A 19,142-nucleotide genomic window follows, 5' to 3' on the forward strand; every position below is an offset into this window, starting at 1 on the left:
AATTCTTTTTTACTCTGATCTTCTACTAGCATTGTTACCGTCCTTCCTGAATCTTGGCCAAGTGTGGGAACGCATGACCTTGTAGCTGTTTAATTTCCCTGGCAAAGAGCCTTGTCCCGGCCTCTGGACCCTCCTAACCATTCCTTGCCTACTGAGCCTTCATGCAAATATTGTGGGATATGGGCCCCCTGCTGGGGACCTCTCCAGCCTTCTTCTCTTTTGGCACCATTGGTAAATGGTTTGCTTAGCAATTAAACGATTTTCTGTATTGCTGAAAAAGATCCCAATTTTGGAGTTTAAAAATTGGGATGGGGTAAGACTCCCTTCTCCTACAGCAGTGGCCCATCTTACATGCTCCTTAGGATAGCAGGTGCCACCTCGTGTCTAACCTAAATTCTCCGTGAGGCTGCCCTGTTTGAAGCTTAGAGGTACAGGATACCTCATGAGCTGCGCATGCTGGCAAACACAGAAATATTCCGTGCAGGTCAGGAAGGGAATCGGTGTGGGCCCATCAGCTCTGACTGTGTGTGGGTGAGTGAGAGACCAGAGCTGAGCTCTGGCTTACACTGCAGGCCTGAGAAACTCAGGAAGCGGCAGAGAGAGCTTGGCATTTAGTCTGAGCCCACATCTCCCCAGTTGCCAGTCAGTGGAGACATCGAATGTTGATTTCACGTATTCACGTCTCCTTTTCCCCTCTGGAAATTCTGTATTTGCTTCACTTTTTTTTTTTTTTCGGTTGTTGTTTAAAAAAAAGGGGGGGGGGGAAGGAAAGGCAGCTCTGCCTTGTTCACATGCTCAGTGATCCCCAAGGGCAGGCTGTGTCTTCCAGCTCCCCTGAGCATGGCAAGTGGGTGAGGATCAGGGGTGATGGGCAGGAGACGTGGTGTCTCAGACCACCTTTGCTCTCTGGTCATTACTTCTGCACCCACAACCTAAGAAACTGGGGCAACCATAGCAGCTGATCTTCTCACCTCTCCATGCTGCTGCCAGGCCCAGCTTCCTAGGGCACCGATTTTGTCATGTGCTCCCACTGCTTGGGAAGCTCCAGGATGAAGTCCAGACTTTTCCTGTGTCATGCAAGGCCGTGCAGAGTAGCTTACCTTGACTCCCAGCACATTCTCCTGCTCCTGGCAGGCCTGGCTCCTCACTGCCCCCTCAGTGTACATACCCACACCTTCCTGGGATGCCGTTACACCTACTCTCTCCCTGTCCACACCCACTCCCGGGGGTGCAAGGGACAGCTCTTTGCTGGTCCTAGCATGGAACTTGCTATATCACTCTGCTTTGGGCTTCTCTACGTACAGTCTTGGAGTGGGGGCAGAAGGCTTTTTTTTTTTGAGGTCCTTTTTTATGAAGTCCTTTTATCTAATGACCTCTCATCAGGACATGCAATTTCAGGTTCTCTGTTGTGCTTTTAGATTCTGCCTTTTAGACTGGAAGATTCTCAAGGTTGGGAACTAGGTTTCGGGCCCAGGAGAGTAAAGAAATGGGCTTTGAAATCACACAGTTTCCTTATCTGTAAAATGGGGATAATAATATCCCTATTCTATAGGGTTGTCATGAGGACTCAGTGAGTTAGTGTGTGTGAAGCTGGGTGCCTGGGATATGAGGACTTGGAAATCTCTGTTGCTCTTATTATCCTGATAATGATTAAGCTGGGTACCCTGTTGGGACATCACTGAACTTTGTTAATGGGCTGAAGACTGGGACTTCAATGCCTTCCTGACGAGGGTGACCAGGAGTGAGCAGAACTCTTACACTGGGTAGCCTCCTCTTCTCCTTACCTCATCCTTCACGCTGACCCACCGGGGCCTCCAATGCTGAGGAAATAATTACTGGCCTGCATCCACTTGTAATCATGAATGAAGGTGAAACGATCCAGGGACAATGCAGAGGCTATTCTTATTGAACGAGATGTGAGCTGATGAAAAAAAAAAAAAGAGAAGGTAGGAGGGGGCCAACCTGGGAGGGCCCTTGTTGACACCAAGTCTCTGTCTGAGGCTAGTGATCCAGGCCCTTGTATTTGCTCAGTGCTTACAGTGCTCAGATTGGTCTCACATCTGTCAGCTCACTTTATTCTCACGACACCTCTCAGGGGTAGGCTGTATTAATCCCCATTTTGAAGAGGAAGAAATAGTAGTTCAGAAAGGCAAACTACCTTGTCCTTGATCACACGGCTCAAAATTGAGCTCAGAGTGAAAAACAGGTCTCCTGACTCACAGTCCAGCTGGTAAATGATCTCTCCTGCATCAAGGAAGTAATGTTATGAGAACGAAGTGGCAGCCGGGAGCCCCTGGGAGCCAGTCGAGGCTGAAGAGGACAAAAGGTGTTAGTCATTCCAGTCAGGTGGCAGTGGGTTCGGTTGGGAGCCAGCCAGACACCTGCCCCCTCATCTATAAATAGCATCCAGAGGACCACTATGCCCAACCAGGAGACCAAGGTGCCATGGCCATGACACTCACTAGGTTTCATTGCTGGGCTGCCCTCTTAGTGGGGAAGGGGCTTAGAATAGTAACACCGTTGCAGGTCCCTAGAAAGAAGCTGAGCGATGGCACCCCTGCCTCTGAGCCAGTGAGGGTGCAGACTCAGCATAGGGCCACCACAGCCCACCTGTGATGAGGGTCTTCAAGTCCCCCTGATTGGAGTGAATGTCCCTCTCCCTTTTGGCCATAGCCAGTTATGTTCCTGCCTATTGCCTATGGTGATAGATGTCCTTCCGTCTTCCTGACTAGATTGTGTGTGTCTCAAGAGCAGGGAGCAGCACACCTTATATCTGTTTCCTCAAGGGCCTGCCTCCACACTCAGCACACAGCACGTGTGGAATACGTGGCTGATGGCATCCAGGTTGGACATATCATACTCCCCACTCCCAGGGAGGAAAGGAATTCTTCTATGCAGCCATCCTTGTCTAGCGCCTCCCAGAGGCCGAGCCCGGTGTTGGGTGCTGGGATACAGAGCCTGGTAATTACAGGGCCCTTCTCTCAGGGGCTCTTAGCATTCTCTTCCTGCTGTCAGAAAGGAGAGGTGAGCTGCTCACCCCATAAGTCTTCTGGTTTTCTTTGTTTGCCAACTATGGTAGCTCCAGATCAGCTGTGCAGACTTATGCACAAACCCAGGGGACACAGGTGCAGTGTTTTACAGTAGGATGAAGGACTCCTCCTGGATGTTCCCTAGCCCCTAGCAAGAGCATTCTTCATGCTGTTTCCCTTGACCAGCCCCTTTTGTGCACTCCTCACGGGAGAGGACCCAGCCTGGGTCCAAGAGCACTCCTACGTCACCCTTGGCATTGGCAGGATTCAGAGGGGCAAGGCAGGACCCTACTTCTGCCACCTACTCTTCTCAGCCCAGCTGGGATCCCAGCCAGCACGGCATCCCACCCGGGAACGCGGGGGCGGTGGGGGTTGGGGGGGCTCGCGCAGCTGCAGGAATCTTGCAGAGCCGCGTGTGTGCTCGAGCGTGCGCGCGCGCGCGGAGGGGGTGGGGAGGGCGGCGCGCGCCCCGCGGAGGCCCCAAGCGCTTTTCCCACACCTTGCGCTTCCCCTGCGGTCTCTTTTCCCTGCGTGCGGTAGCCAGATCCACGTGTGCAAAAGCGCGCGCGCCCGCGTCTGTGTGTGTGTATGTGTGCGCGTGTGTAGCAGGGAGACCGTGTGCCTCGGGTCGGACAGGCCTGGTGGGCGCAGGGGGCGGCGGCCAGCTCGACAGTGGCTGCGCTTCTTTCCTCCTCCGGTCCTCCCTAGCCCTTTCCTTTGGTTTCCTTGGGTCGTTGGTACCTCCAGCCATTCCCCTTCTCTCGCCGCCCCCATTTCTTCCATGGAAGAGACCAGCGCCTCCCGATGAAGGTTCTGCTTCACCCCCAGCTCCAGAGCCCTTGACATTTAGCGAGGGCTCGCGGCGCACTGGTATAGGCACACAGCAGAACGCTAATCCTATTAAAGATAATGTGTCATTGGGGAGGGGGAGGCCGCCCGTCCCCCGTCAGGCCTAGTGCTCATTGGTCGAATGCAAAGCAGGGGGCGGGGCCGAGGGCCCGGGGAGGGGGCTCCGGGCGGTTTCGGAGTCAGGAGTCGGGGCTGGGATTTCGCAGGGAAAAGCCCAGCGGTGGCAGCTGCGGCTGATCCCTCGGCACTGCCCGCCGCGCGCCCGGGCAGCCCAGGGCCCGCGAGCAGCTCCGCAAAGTCGCGGAGCAAAAGGAGGCGGAGCGCCCGCAAAGTGGTCGGGCTCAGCTCTGGGGCTGGGCAGGGAGAGGTGTGCCCGGGGACCTGGATCCTGGCGCCCTTGTGCCTCGCGTGGAGCGGCCAGTGCACCCGGGAGGCGAGCTGACGCTTTGGAAAGAGAAATCAAATTGCAACCTCCCCAAAGACGTTAAGTTACGCAGGCCAGCCAGTTCCCGGAGAGCGTTCGCGAGCGCGCGGAGAGCCGAGCGGAGCCGCGCCGCACCGCAGAGCCCTCCCGGGCCAGTCGGCTGGGAGCGGGGCGCCGTCCGAGAGGCAGCGGCCCCTGAGCACGGGGTCTGGCCGGGAGTGCGCCCCGGTGCAGAGAGGAGGTGTTCAGGGCTCCGCCAGCCCCGCCCGCAGCCCGCGCCCGACTTGGGCGCCCCCTCTGTCCCACTCTGGGAGCGATGCCCCCCGCCCCTCGCGCCCCCCGGGAACGACGCGAGCATGGAGAAGTCGAGTAGCGAGGATTCTTCGATCCACCGGAGTCCATCTTTGGACAGCAAGGACTCGGACTTTGCCAAGCCGTCCACCTCTGGCCGCCCGTTCGGCCGCGGCTTCACGGCCGGTGCCTTCTACGGCACCGCGGGCTCCCGGGGACAGAGCCGCGCCGAGGCTGGCGTCAAGACTGACAAGTACAATGCACCCAAAGGCAGCAAGTACGTGGTGTTTTACCTGGACCTGTCCTTTGTTTTTCTCCTAGAATTTAAGAAGTGCAACATGGCCAGGGGCTGCCTCTGCTGCTTGAAGTACATGATGTTCCTCTTCAATTTGATATTCTGGGTAAGTCCTTGCGTTTATCTCTCCTTTGCCACCTCTCCTCTTCGCGCTTCCCGTAGCGTGCTACCCTCTTCCTCCGTGGTGCTGCATTGCCCTGCTTTCTGCACAACGGTAAGTGTGGGGTTTAAAAAAAAAAATCGTCCCCCTCCTTTCATTCATCTTTCTCTCTCCGAGGTGGCTGAATGGAGGCTCCGACTTGCCTGTCTTCCAGGAGAGACTTACTCTACTCCTAGGTGGCTGGCAAAGTTTGCCGCCACCTCCTTCCCCTGTCAGAAACCCATGCTCCAAGTGCCTCCAACAGGGGAACCTGCAGAAATAGGTGTGGGGCCAGCATTTTTAACAGCTGTGACCTTGAGTTGAAGACAGGCACAAGTGTGGATGATTTTTGAGTTTCTTCTTGTATTCTTCCTGAATACACAAGAAGACAAGCTGCCGCGTTTTGTGGGGATGAGGTGGGGGGTGGGAGGGATGGTAGAGGTCACTTCCTCTCATTCCTTCAGTGAGTCCCAGGAAAAGGAGAGGAGCCCCTGTCCCAAGGCGGGAGACACGTTTGCTAGCCTGCAGATATGCCCCTGAGTTAGGGCTTGTGTGGAAAAGGAGAGTGTGGGTGGGATGCTGCCATCGGGTGGCGGCAGCTGCTTTTGAGGGATTGCAGTGGACTGGGCAGGGAGCGGGCTGACCATGTGCTCCCACCATGGAACGCCAGCCAGCCCTCCCAGGCTCTGGGAGCCCCAGAGACTGGAAGGGACAAAGGGAATGCCCCATCCTCGGTGAGAGATGATTTTCTAGAGAAGGTGTCAGTAGGTGGGACAGCTTGGAATTGCTCTCGGTTCTCTGTGATTCTGAAGGCTGTGGGCACACACATGTGCATGCGTGCATAAGGAATGCAAGTTAGACAAATTTTAAAACTTCTTAAATTCATATCTCATGGTTCCTTCATCCCAACTGCTGCCTCTGCCTTTCTTCTCCTGAGCCCCAACATAGCACAGATGTTTGGCTCTGCCCCAGGGCCTGTCCTCCTGCCTGCTGGAGGCTGTCAGCTGCCCATGGTCCAGAAGGAGCACTGGGGGCAGGAGAAAGTCATTCACAGTGAAGCTGGGCAGAAATGGTTGTGCTTTGATGTTCAACACTTGTGTGAAGTGACCTGCTTTAGCTGACAAACTTTTTTGGGTGTGTGTGTGGGGGGGTGACTTTTCCCACAGAAGGGAAGAGCTCAGGGCTGGGTGGGAAGAAGATGGGATCTAGTTTTGGTTCTGTGTTGGCTTCTTATATGACCTTGGGCAAATCACTTTATCCCTTAAGGACTTGGTTTCCTTTCCAGTCTGGGGGAGGGGGGAGGGGAGGCTGTGGTGATGGCCTCCCTCATGTCTGACCTCCTTAGTTATGGGGAGTCCTGTATCTCTTCCTTCTCTCTGGGGAGGAGCCCCCTGCCTGGCCTGGGGCACAGGCTGCTGCTTCTCTTCTGAGGAGCCCAGTTTGAGATTGTTTGAGTGGGATTTCCCCAGATTGTCTGCATGGTCTGGGGCCCTCCGGCCACTGCTGTTAGGGTTACCTGTCCTGTGGGGAGGGTTTTGTGGAAAGTGGGGCAGAACCACTGGAATGTCAAGAATGATTTCATGGCCGCCTTTGGGCCGGTGCTCCTGGTCCTCTCATTTGCCAGCATCCGTGTCAGCCAAGTGGTGGTGTGTATTTGTCTGGTGCCTATGATTTACACGGATGCTGCCTCACTTTCATTTTGGAGTTTCCTTCTCTGCCCTTGTTCATAGTCTCAACCTACCTTTCTGCCTGGCCCCACTCTGCATATCTTACCACTTACTAGAAAGCCCTTGGTGGGGAAGCTCCGGGCCTTGGCGGATACCTCCCGCTCAGCAGCCCTCTTCCCCACCCCCACCCCGCCACCTGCTGGCCAGAGTAGATATAACCGCTTGTGGCTCCTTCCTTCTCCAGCTGGGTGCCTCCGTGGTTGCCATCCTCCTCACACCTTGGCACAGGGGTCTGTGCCCTGCAAGTTGGAGGCACTCATTATAAGTTTGTGAGTGAATGAATGGATGGCCAGAGCGGTAAAACCACATCTCACTGTATGGTAGGGATTCCCGAGTCCCGCTCGATAGGGAAGAGAGTTAGTTTTCAAACTTGTCTGTGATGAAGGTTCTCCTAGCAACTTAGCTGTGTGCGACAAGCAACTCTTTTCATCTTCCCTTAAGAGCTCGGCAGAGGTTAATGAGCTGATTGATGGAGTGGCTTTCTGTTTTTGGTTATAGTGAGAGAACTTGCTGTCTCTTCCTAATTAGGAGGTACCTGCCACCACTCTTTTACCAGGCAAGGAGTCTCTCTCCGAATCTTTGACTTTTCTGATTACTTAAAAATTTCAGAATTCCTGTGACATGCTACGAGCTGGGAGACATTGGATCTCAAAGACCCAGTTCTTTTATGCTAGTCGCTCATGGGATGAGCTCGTAAGACGTACACCTTAGGAAAGGTGGAAAGTTTACAAAAGAGCAGTGGATGCTCGTGTGTGTAAGTGTTTGCCACTGTGTTCTCTGGAAGGTGAAGAGAGTGTAGCAGGGAGTTAGCCGGGATTCGGGCACGGGGCAGGTCACTGTGCTTTACTTGAATGAAGACGTCCTGCAGGCAGGTGCTTGGGCCTGATATGAGAGAGGGAGCAGGGGAAAGAGCCAAGTCAGAAGAGAAAGGGTGAAGGTGCCAAGGGCAGGTGGGGTAGTTGATGCGGCAGGACCCCTGGGACACGTCTGCTGCTTTCCCGTGCACACAGGAAGACTGGAGGGGGTGAGAGGGTAGGGGTGACGACTGATACAGGGCTGGTTAGAGCCTGAGCCCTCTGGGACCCAGAGCAATTGTCAGGACTTATGTAGCCATCACGTTTTCTAGTCGCAGGGCTCAGATCCCCAAGGGAGGCTTTTCTGAGGCATTAGAGTTGAACCTGAGGCCTGCAATCAATAAATAGAGATGTTCTTATAGATCCTGGAGCCTACCTGGTAGTTCTCCAAACCCACCGCTGCAGCCACACCCCCCTGCCTCCTCCGAGCCCGCTGGGAGGATTCCCAGTGTGGAGGAGAGGTGCAGCTGTCATGCTGCACCCCCTCACGGGCGGGAGAATCCTGGGTCCTGGCCACTGGGTGGAGCTTCTAGGTACTGCCATTAGTGAGGGCTGGGTGACATCACCGGGGGCAGGAGTGGGGGGGGGCTATGCAGTCAGTGCTTCTCCTCCTTACCAAGAAAAAGACTGGTGACTTACAGGCTCCTGGGGGCCTGCCTGTTGGAGGAGGGGGTGGCGACCAGGTTTGCTCCTGGACCACTGACTTCAACCAGATGGTGCTAGCCATGTTGGCACCAAGGGAAGCATTTCTGAGGGCCCGATAGAGATGGTGGGGCTAGGGAAGGGGGAGTCAGTGGTCATGCCAGACTGAGCCCCACCTCCTCTTCCCCTTTGTACCTCATCCTGATCCTTGGGGCCAAAGTGAATGCTGGCTTCCTGGTAGCAAGGAGATAGGAGGCCTGACATGGGACAGCAGTTTCTCTCCATCCTGAGGGGCCTGTACACCAGTAATCAAACCCACCCCAGGGTATTCTCCCAGCAGTGGAAAGCAAGGGGCGTAGCTCCATCAGCTCCACCCTGGAGTCCTCCCCGGGCCATTTGGTGGAATACCCTAAGGAGAGATGAAGTGAATCGGAGCCCCTCCAGGAGGGCAAAGGAGGCTCAGAGCTAACCCTGAGTAGGGGAGAGAGAGTGTAGGGCTGGGCTTTGGGTGCTGGGGGCCCGTGTCCCCTTCTCAGCAGAGCGGATCATGATCCCAGCCCAGCTCCTCCCTACCCAAATCCAGCTCCTATCTAATATGGAGGGGGTGGGGGTGGGCCTGGGGTTGCTGGCATAATTGCCACTCAGGATAATGGTCACTTTTCATGCTTGCCAGCAGAGCTGTCCCATCACTTTAAATCAGGGCTGGCAGAGCAGTGACATTCCGGCTCCATTGGAAAGTCTATTCCTTGTGGATTGCTCCCTTAATAAAGGCCAATTAGCCAAGGAGGCTCAGTGTTCATTCAGTGTGCCTTTTGCAACAGGGGAAAGGTTGGGGCAGGGCTGCCACGGGTAGGGTGCCGGGTGGAGGCCCTGATTAACCTCCCCTAAGTGGGGTCAGGCCTTTGCGGCTTAGCCCCTCGTAGGCCATTTACTTGCCCTTTGGGTGCAGGCAACTTGGTTAAGGCTCTCTAGCCACAACTGAGGCTTATGTCCGTTACTGGCTTGGCTGGCTCTGTGGGCTCCCTGGCTCCCCGTTGGTCCATGGTGCCCAGGACCAGTGCTGGATGGCCTGGGTGTCATATGGAGTCTGTGGTATACCTTTGTCTGGGAACAGAAGTGGTAAGTGGGCTGAGGGATCTGAACAGGGTCCAGACAAGTTTGGGACGTAGCCTCTCCAAGCAGGAGACTGGCTGAGCTGGGCAACAAGAGGCATTTAGAGGCTTCCTGAACGTTCAGGTGTAAGGCATCGGCTGTCTCCCCAGAGTGCTTCGGCAAGTAGACCTTCGGGGTGGGTCAGGCAGGCTCTGTTTGGGGAAAGGGGGCTCGTGCTCCGAGACCCCAGAACGTGGCTGTGAGGGAATGCCAGCTCTGTGTTCACTTCCTTTCCAAAGTATTAAAAATTAAACTTCCTTGTCTTAATATCTATTTTTAAATCATGTCAGAGCCAGCACTGGTGTCAGTCAAGAGGGGGCGGGGAGGAAGAGGGTAGAGAAGAGAAAGTCCCAGCTGCAACAGGGTGAGCACTGCCACCACCTTGAGGGAAGGGCCACGGGTCTGCCCTCCCTTTGGCTGGCCTGCCAGGGAAGAGCCCAGAAAACACCACCAACCTCTTCTGAGGATGGGGGCCTTGCCCTCCCCCTGCCGTGCCTCTGTGTGCCTGGCTGCCCTTGGCTGAACTTGGCAGCGGGCTCTGGGGCTTGCTGGGCTGTTGGGGTCCCAATTGAGCCCATTCACTCATGCCGCAACTATTTACTGAATGCCCGCTGCGTGCATAGGAGCCTCCAGTTGGTGAGAACAGGCTGACTGGGCTCGCATAGGGCAGATCAGCTTTCTCGGGCCAGGAAGTCGTGGAATCGAGAGGTCATCTGGACTGTCCTCCACCAAGCATTTGAACACAGGGCTACCGAGGCAGGGGTTAGAGCTGCGCCATCTCCCCCTCCTCAGCGTTCTAGGGAGGGACAGTAGCAGGCCTGGACCCCACCCCTGGGTGGCCTGCCTTGACTTGTCCTTCCCTCTCCCCCACCCCCACATGGTGGCTGTCTGACTCTCCCTTTCTAGAATGCTTGTGTCCATCAGAAATAAAGGGGAGGGAAAAAACCAGTCTGAGTTTCCTTTAGGAGTTTCCTAGTTTGGAAAAAAAGACTTAGTGAATTATGTGTCTTTTTGTTTCTTCTACTGAAAGGGCTGACCAGATGCACTGTGCTGAGTGTGTACTGTGGGCCTTGATTGAGCACCTGCTGTAAGCCGGGCCCTTGAGCTGCTCAGCGTCCCACGGAGGAGTCAGACACTCAGACAGTTCTAGTTCTGAGCCGTAGGTGTTCAATCAAGTTACTTAACAGAGTAGTTGATACTGTTTAGTAGAGAAGATACAAAGATAACAGAGTGGAGCCAGCGACCCCTGGATTTTGGAGGATGAGTAAGAGTTTGCTGGATAGATGAGGATGGGGTTCCAGGCACGGGACAGGGGTGGAGAGAGACAGAGACAGGTTGATCCAGACCCTGTGCCTGGGGAGAGCTTGCAGCCCAGTGGAAGAGACAGCCTCCTGTGCACGTGAAATGGGCGGAACCCAGAGAAACAAAGGGTGCTGTCAGTCTGGGTGGTGCCAGTTGAGAGTGGTTTCCGGGGTGGCTTCTGAGGACGAGGTGACCCTGCCCTGCCGTGAAGTGTGCACCCGTGCCTGCGGATGCTCTTGACTTTGTCCCTAGGGCTCGGAGGAAAGGGTGATTTGGCTTTTCCGGCAGTGACCACCGTGACGGGTCTTGCTGTGTCACTCAGGCTGCAAGCTGTTGCTGTAGGTAATCCAGCTTACAGAGATGCCCCTGTCCTCCCCCTCCTTCCGGCCTCTCCCTTCCAGCTGTGATATGCCCGCTTATTTGGTTCCAGTTAGGAAGCTTTGAAGCTGAGCTAAACCCGTCGGGCAGAGTTAAGTCTTCTGAGCCAGCTTTGTCCCTGCTCACATTTGAAAGCTAATCTGCCAGCAGAAGTGGTGGGGGGTTGGGGCAGGGACATGACAAGTGGCACGTGGTCCGGAGGGGGAGCAGATCTGCAGCTGGGAGGAGCAGGTCAGGATAAAGATAGGCTTTTGCCCCCTACTCTTTCTCTAAGTGGTCACGGGGCTTCAGGTGATACCTGAAATATCTTTTAATGCCGTGAGTCTATGCTTCCATGTGGATGGGCTCTACCTTCTCTTCCTTTGGGCAAGCTTTGAAGGCTCTCGGGGGACCTGGAGAAGCCCTTGGAAGGGAAGGATGAAGGGTTTCAAATCTTCTCTCTTGTGTTGGGTGGCTTAGTGTATTGGGGCATGCAGGGAGGTCCTGTTTTAGTGGCTGTCGGGGGTGGGGTGGCGGGGGTGACTGGCCAAGAAGACCAGAGACATGGCTTCTGCCTTCAGAGAGCTTTCTGTCTGCTCTGAGCATTCTTCATGAGGGTGTAGATTCAAATCAACCAGATACCTTTCATACATGAATAGAGAGCATGTCCCCCTGCCCGCCTCTCCCTCCTTCCCACCTACCGACCTACTGAGTCAGAATCTCCAGGAATGAGGCCTGTGTTTTGAAGGTCGCCTTACTATTCGGTACCTGGATTTCTTCATGCTTGTTGGTATCAGCTGTCTTCCAGGGCTGTGATGAGGCCACAGATGCATTTTGTAGGTATGCTGCTTAGCAGGATGCTGGGCATTCTGGATGCACAGGAAGCCTCTGTCACAGAGTCAGGTGCCCAGCAACAGTGCTGGGAGCCCCACATGTCTCTTAGGCTCCGGATTGTTCCGAATGTCTTCTGATCTTAGGGATATGTACTAGAAATGGGGATCAATGAGGTTTAGGCAGACCTGTTGGGATGAACGATGGGAATAGATGGCCACGAGGGAGGGATGTGGTCTCAGATCCCAGGGCCTGCAACTGCACCTGCCGCACTGTACACTCACCTCTGGCCTTCCCAGTTGAGGTGGCCCACACCCTGCCCCTGCTTCCCTTTGTTGCTAGTGCAATGAATCAGGCCGGGAGCAGGCCGGCTGGGCCAGTGGTCCCTATTGCAGGGTCCCTATGGGCCTTTGGCCCCGGGTGCTGGAAGGGCAGTTCCCTCCCTCTTGGCACACTCAGTGGTGGGGACTCTGCTGGGCAGCTTGGCCTGTGACCCCAGCAGACTAACAGACAAGGCATGTGGGGCTCCAGGTCCAGGTCACTTTACTAACCAGAAAAACACTTAAATTTTTTTTTAAATGTTGGAATACATCATATGTAAATTCATGTAGTTTTAAAAATTACGTAAATAATATGTACCCACCGTGTAGCTTAAGAAATCAAACACCAGCTATACCCATGAAACTTTTGCATGCCCCTTCCTGAACGTGCCCCCAACCTGTCCCTTAGAGAGAACCATTATCCTGAAATTTTGTGGTAGGTATATTTCTTTGTAGTGTTTCCACATAAGCACCCTTAAACACCACATCATTTGATTTGGCTTGGCTTGTTTTAAAACTTATGATAGACTGAATCATTTGTTTTTTTTTTTTTTTTTTTTTAATAGAGAGCAACTGTGCATGTGAACGGGGGGAAGGGCAGAGAAAGAGGGAGAGAGAGTGAGAGAGAGGGAGAATCTTAAGCAGGCTCCATTTCATGACCCTGAGATCATGACCTGAACCGAAATCAAGAGTTGGACACTTAACTGACTGAGCCACCCAGGCGCCCCTGAATTTTTTGAAAATTCAGCATTACGTTTATTGATTCATTTGTGTTGGTATGCATGGCCGTCATGAACTTCTTGTCACTGTTCCAAAGTATTCCATTATCATTCTTCTGATGATAAGCATTTGGATTATTTCCTTCTTTGTAAACATGCTTCTGTGGACATTCCTGTACAAGGCTCCTGGTGTATATACGTAAGGGTTTCTCTAGGACATTGCTTCTGGAAGGATCTGTGAAGGAGCAGCTTTTTAACTTCCAATTCTCAGTCACAGCTTTGCTGTGCATGAGCACAACTTTATACTAAGTCTTGATATCTCGTAGGGCCAATCCTCTCATCTGATGCTTTTCCAAGAATGTTTTGGCCGTTCTTTGCCTTTTGTTCTCAAAAGAGATTTATGCAAACATAAATTTTGGAATCAGTTTGTCTAGCTTCACCAAAAATCAGTCGATCAATCAGTCAACCCCTTCTCTCCAGCCTCCGCCATGCAAGCCCTGTTGTAGTTGGATTGGCTTTGCATTGAGTCTGTTGATCAACTTGGTGAGAATTGCTATTTTTGTATTTCCATTCATGAATATAAATTGTATTGTAGTCATGTGTTTCTATTCATGAACATGGTATACTTCGTATATTAGGCCTTCTTTAATGTCTTTCTGTAAAGTTTCATAATGTTCTCCATGAAGGTCTTACACATCTTTTGTTACATGGGGACTTCTGATCTTCTATCCTTTGACACCACCCCACCCTCCCCTCAGAGTGCAGCAGAACCCCTGTGCACACAAGGACAGAGAAGGGTAGAGCCCCAGGAGGACACCAGCAGTCCTTCTAGCCACTCCTCCTCATGGTGTGGTGGGGCTGTGTAGTTGGCCAGGCATGGTGCTGGGCGCTTCCCTAGGTTGCTTTGTTACCTTATCTACTCTTCACAGCACCTGATGAGGAGAGGTAGGATTATTCACATTTTGTCTCCCAGGAGTTGCAAACGCTGCCAGGTTAGGGATTTTGCCCCAAATCAGAGCTGGAAAGTGACAGAACTGGGATTTAAAGCCAGGTTCAGAACCCATATTCTTTCTGTGACTGCCTCTGGGAGGTCATCCTAATCTAGCTCCTTCCTCTGCTAACTCTAGATTGTGCTTTTCTTGGATTCGTATTTCCAGTCTGGTGCGGCACAGCCCTGTAATGACAGGGTCAGAGTTACGCATATTTGGATGTGACCCATTGATGATTTGTGCCTTTGCTCCGCCAGTCCCAGCGCCAAACACAAACAGGTCAGGTGGTGACTGCCTAGTGATCATCAGGGCCTTTCTCAGATCAGTGGATGGTCCGTTGTGTACAGTCTAGGTTTTATGACCTATTTTTGTGCTTGTTATGAGAGTACCCCAGAATGAAGACTGTTTTCTTTACAGCTTCCCAACAGCACGACCCTGCCTACTGTGCTACTGAATATTTCAGATTCTGCTCACCTCATCATGGCAGGGCTGACCATATGGCAGGGCTCTAGCCATATGGTCCTGCTTTTATGTTTTGTATCTTGCCCCTCCACTCCGTTAGCGTCTTCTAGGCACTTTAAATCCTTGCAGCTACCATGAGCAGGCAATGGTACTTATGTGTAGATGAGGACACTGAGGCTAGAGGCGTTCATCACCCAAGGCCGTGAGCAGGAGGAGGTGAGTGTGAGGGGCCTTTGTCTTACCATCTGTGCCTCGATTGGTCGTGATGGGTGCTCAGTAAATGTGTGTTGGTCTGTGGGCTGACTAAACTGCACAGGAATGCTAGGTAAGGGGTACTCATAATGGGATGCTCCTTGCAGGTGATATCCTTTGAATATAATTGGGGTTTATCTAAAGGAAAGGCTCCATGCTGTGGGGGGCATATTGGCCCCAGTTAGAGTAACCCGCTTAGCCAAACAGGACCTGTGCAGCCACACATGCTCACTGCCTTGGAAGGTGGCTTTGTGACCAACAGCTTTATCACAGCAGGCTCTTGGAGGGTGTCCCCCTGTGCAGTGGTTCATCAGTGTGCCCTCTCTCGCACACACCACGTTCTCCCTGAGGACTCTGGAGAGTCCTGTTGCCTCCATTGCGCTAGTTCCAGAGATGCTGCAGACGCACGGGGTTAGGTGCCCTGGCCCTTGGCTGGCCATTTTGCCCTATGATCTGGTTCTGGGTAGGCCCGTGGTGGTATTACTTGGTCACCACACAATGAGTGATGAGCATTCGGAAAATTCCATCCGTCACTCTACGCCTCAGTTTCTCTTCCTGTTGGGGAATTCGAAATTAAATGGGATGGTCTGAAAAGTGATTTCTGGTGTGAGGGAGAAGTGGGAAGAGCCCATGAAAGGGAAAGCACGATTAAATTTGTCCTTTGGCAGAAAAGGAGGCGAGGGAGCAGGAGTTTAATTGTATTTCTGCCCGTGTCGGAGCCTGCAGCTGTGTGTGAGGGGAGCTGCCAGCCACATCAGAACAGAACCCCGCATGCAATCCTGCTTGGGCATGGCAGGCTCGGCCCCACGTGCCCATCCAGGGGCTCCATGTGGTGCATGCTCAAGTGGGGCGGCCCTTCCCACTGCTTGTTCCCCCAGGATCGGGGGGGGGGGGCGTGCTTTCGGAGGTCTCTGTGCCTGGGACCCTAGGGCGGCAGAGGAGATAAGCTGCTTGCCCGTCGAAGCCAGGAGGGGTGGAGTGGAGGCAGTCGGCAGGTGTCTGTCTCTGTGGGAGGAGTCTGTGGATGGCACGGACAGTGGGGCAGGTTCCTGAGGGGCTTTATTGCCTTTTCTTCTGCTGGTCTAGTTCTTCACTTGCTTCTTCCCCTTGGGTACCTAAGCTGTGAGTTCTCAGAGCTCCCCTGCGCACCCCCCCCACGAGCACGGGTGTGTACACGTATACGTATATGCGTGCATATGTGTGTGCACGTGTGTGTGTGAACATACATGGGGCGTGTATATATGTGTGTATATGTGTATGAATGTGTAAACATTCAGAAATATTTTCATAGTGTGAATACATGTATGTGCATATTTATACAGTTGACCCTGGAACAGCATGGGTTTGAACTGCACAGGTCCACTTATACGCACATTTTTTACAGTATAGTAGTGTCAATGTATTTTCTTATGATGTTCTTAACATTTTCTTTTCTCTCACTTACTTTAGTGTAAGAACACAATATATGATACATGTAACATACAAAATACGTTGTTGATCAATTGTTTATATAATTGGTAAGATTTCCAGTCAACGGCAGGCTATTCGTAGTTAAGTTTCGGGGAAGTCAAAAGTTACGTGCAGTTTTTTTGTTTGTTTGTTTGTTTTTCACGTGTATAAAATACATTTCTATTAATAATAGCATTTTGTTCTATGTGGGTAATATTTCTATGAAAGAAATTAATAACCACAGTGTGCTGTAATTAATATACTCCACAAAGGCACATGTATAAAAGATCTTCCTAAGAATTCTAGTAGCATATTTCAATATGTACAGTTATATATATGCAGGTACTTGACTGTGGGGGGATCGGTGTGGTTCAAGGGTCAATTGTGAATGAACATATAAATTCAGTTAGATTCCCTCCGAGTGGGTGTGACCCTTGGGTATAAGCTGGCATCCTTGTTTTCAGCTTCCCGTTTCCTGGATGGCTTCTGGGGCTCGTAGGTTGTGAGCGCTACAGCCCAACCATGGCAAACTCAAGAACACAGATAGAGACCTGCCTTTTCATCTCTCTGTGACCGCAGCCCAGCAGTGTTGTTTGGCATTTGGGGGTGAACCACTCTGGCGGACATCTGTTGTTTTCACTGGCCTGGCTTTCTTTTCCCTTCTCTTGCTCTCTGCACTCCTGTTTCTATCTGCTGAACTTCCAGTATCTGTGAAGAGACAAGTTTAGCTCATGGGCTAGAGAGGAAAGCTGAGCAACAGGCCACACACAGGGACAGGAGCCAGGGCCGCTCTTGGTGTCCAGGTACCAGGAGCTAATGATGACCTCGGTCACATTGACTCCGTTTTTGGCCCCTGGGGCTCACTGCTCAGGAATTGGCTTCCCAGGACAGAGGGTCTGAGGCTGTTTTTGGCCAGGGCTGAGCAGAGCACCTTGACTGTTGGGATAGGGCTGTATGCACCGGGGTGGAGGAGAATTCCCCAAAGGAAAACAGGGGTGCTGACACCAAAAGAAAGGGCAAAAACAGAAATGGTAGATGTCCGCTGAAGGGTTTGGCCTGCCAAGTGCCAGATGCCACTGCTGGGATTTGCTTATCCCCTGGAAGTATCCTCCCCACCTCCTGGAGAGAGAGGTCAGGAGCAGATGGGGAGGCTAAGACCCTCCCGCCCCCGCTGCCATCCAGCAGCTTAAGCTGTGTTTGCCCGGCCACCATGACTGCCTCTGGGGGTGCAATTTGGCAGCCTTGGTGCTCCTGTGATCTGCTCTGTGCCTGGCTGTGCCATCTGGGTATGTCTGAGTTGCTCAGGGGTAGATTTTCTAGCTTCCCCAGAGCCAAGACACCTTTGGGGCATCTCCCAGCAAACCACGTGTCTAGATTCCAGTGCGTCCACCCCTTTCTACACTCTGCCCTGGTGACTGTTGCTCTAGTGGGTGTGTGCCCTGGTGCTGCTACCTCTTGTCAGCCCTGTCCTGGAGTTTCCTGACAGTCCTCAGTCCTGAGTCTCTGAATTCCCAAAAATGGGTTCTCAGTGATCAGCCAGTGAGTCCTGAGTTGTGTTCATGGTTCGCTGACCCCACGCGACGTGTTGGAGGGGAGCAAGAGCCCACCGTGTCCCTGCTCTCAAGACGCTCACAGTCTTGCTGGGAAGAGCGGACTGCTGGTCCAGCGCAGTACAGGAAGGCAGTGCAGCATGCCCGGGGGCGCCCACGTACGCAGCCGGCCTCTCCAGGGTTCATGCATTTTACAGACCTCCTCCGTGTCCGATCCTCGGGCTCCTCATCCAGGATCCTGAGATCGCGGGGATTGCGTTGACTAAGTGATGTCAGGATTCCTGTGCACACCCTCTCACACATAGTGGGCACTTGTAAACAGTGCACGTTATTCCATAACCTAGTGCGCTTCCCACTTGCCTTGCTTCCCGGAAGCATGAACAGTGGCAGCACCTAGTGGTTCAGGTGGAGGGCCAGACGGACAGGGAAGGCTGTGTGCGAGAGGCGGGACTTGAGCTGATCCTCGACAAAAGAATGGTATTTCACCATATGGTGAGGAGGAGGCATGGCCTTCCGGGTGTGCCTGAACATGGGGAGAAGGGGAGCCAGAGGTCAGCAGGATGAGATCCTGGCGTGGGACCTCGCAGTCAGGCTCGCTGCGGCCGTGTGCACAGACCTGATGAATGAGGTCGTGGAGGATGAGGTGGTCCTCCGACAGGTGCACATTGGGGCGGGTGCCTCTTGGGGACGGAAGAGGACAGCGTGTACTGAGTACCTGCCGTGCCCCAGCACAACGCTCAGTGCTCTCCTGACCATGGAGGGCAGTGTCTGCCTGTCCCTGTCCAGCACCTGCCATCTGTCTTCTGAGCAGAGTGGGCTTGATGGAGGAGGCAGGCTCTCAGGGAGTGTTTGAAGGCAGAAAAGAGAGGGCCCGAGAACCCAGAGGATGGAAGATGTGCAGCTGGGGAGAAGGCAGGGAAGGGAGAAGGTGGCGGTCAGGTGAAGGGGTTCTGGACAAGCAGAGGGCGGTTGTAGAGGATGGAGGAGGTGGTGGCAGGAAAAATGAGGTGATATTTGAAGCCAAAGGAAGGGGCTAATACAGAGGGTTTTGAACCAGATTTTGGAAGGCAAGGAATCACTTTAGTAGAGCCGTTTGCTGGTCATCAAGGATGCTTTTGATGATGGCACTTTGGGTGGCACCTGGCAGACTGTTAGAGACCACCGGGTGGAAGGTCTATGTAGGTCGAACCCTGGGGTTTGGACAACATGGTGAACCTGGCCTGGCCTGGGCTGGCAGGGGGATCTGAGGAGATTACAGTGACTGGTGGAAGGGTCCGGAGCCTTCTGTGCTCCATCTAGTGAGGAGCAGCCCCCGGTGTGTTCTCTCTGAGAGGTCAGGTGTGCTTTGAGGCCTGACTGTGCCCCCCACCCACTCAAGGGAGGCTTCCCCTGCCTGTGGGCAAGAGCTCATGGGACCCAAATCAGAGTGACAACTTGTCAGGCCGATGAACCTGGGTTCTGGGCCAGAGCTCTGTGATGTCTGAGCCATTTAGGACACCCATCGTGACG

At 53.3% G+C, this 19,142-nt stretch overlaps 1 protein-coding gene across 7 annotated transcripts in view; it reads left to right on the forward strand.

The window, feature by feature from the left end:
• The window catches only part of TSPAN9 (tetraspanin 9), a 197,197-nt gene that overhangs the window by 109,013 nt on the left and 69,042 nt on the right, over positions 1-19,142 (forward strand). For 5 of the 7 annotated variants that reach the window (XM_057318762.1, XM_026502665.4, XM_057318761.1 and 2 more), the window contains one exon: positions 4,915-4,994. In XM_057318762.1, the coding sequence (XP_057174745.1) occupies positions 4,932-4,994 (63 nt within the window). In that variant the 5' untranslated portion in view covers positions 4,915-4,931. Of the gene's footprint in view, positions 1-4,084; positions 4,995-19,142 lie in introns of those variants that run through there. The other 2 variants (XM_026502661.4, XM_048216834.2) reach the window with 2 other exon arrangements.

Source organism: Ursus arctos, unplaced genomic scaffold (assembly GCF_023065955.2).
Source record: "Ursus arctos isolate Adak ecotype North America unplaced genomic scaffold, UrsArc2.0 scaffold_26, whole genome shotgun sequence".
Classification (NCBI taxonomy): Eukaryota; Metazoa; Chordata; class Mammalia; order Carnivora; family Ursidae; genus Ursus; species Ursus arctos.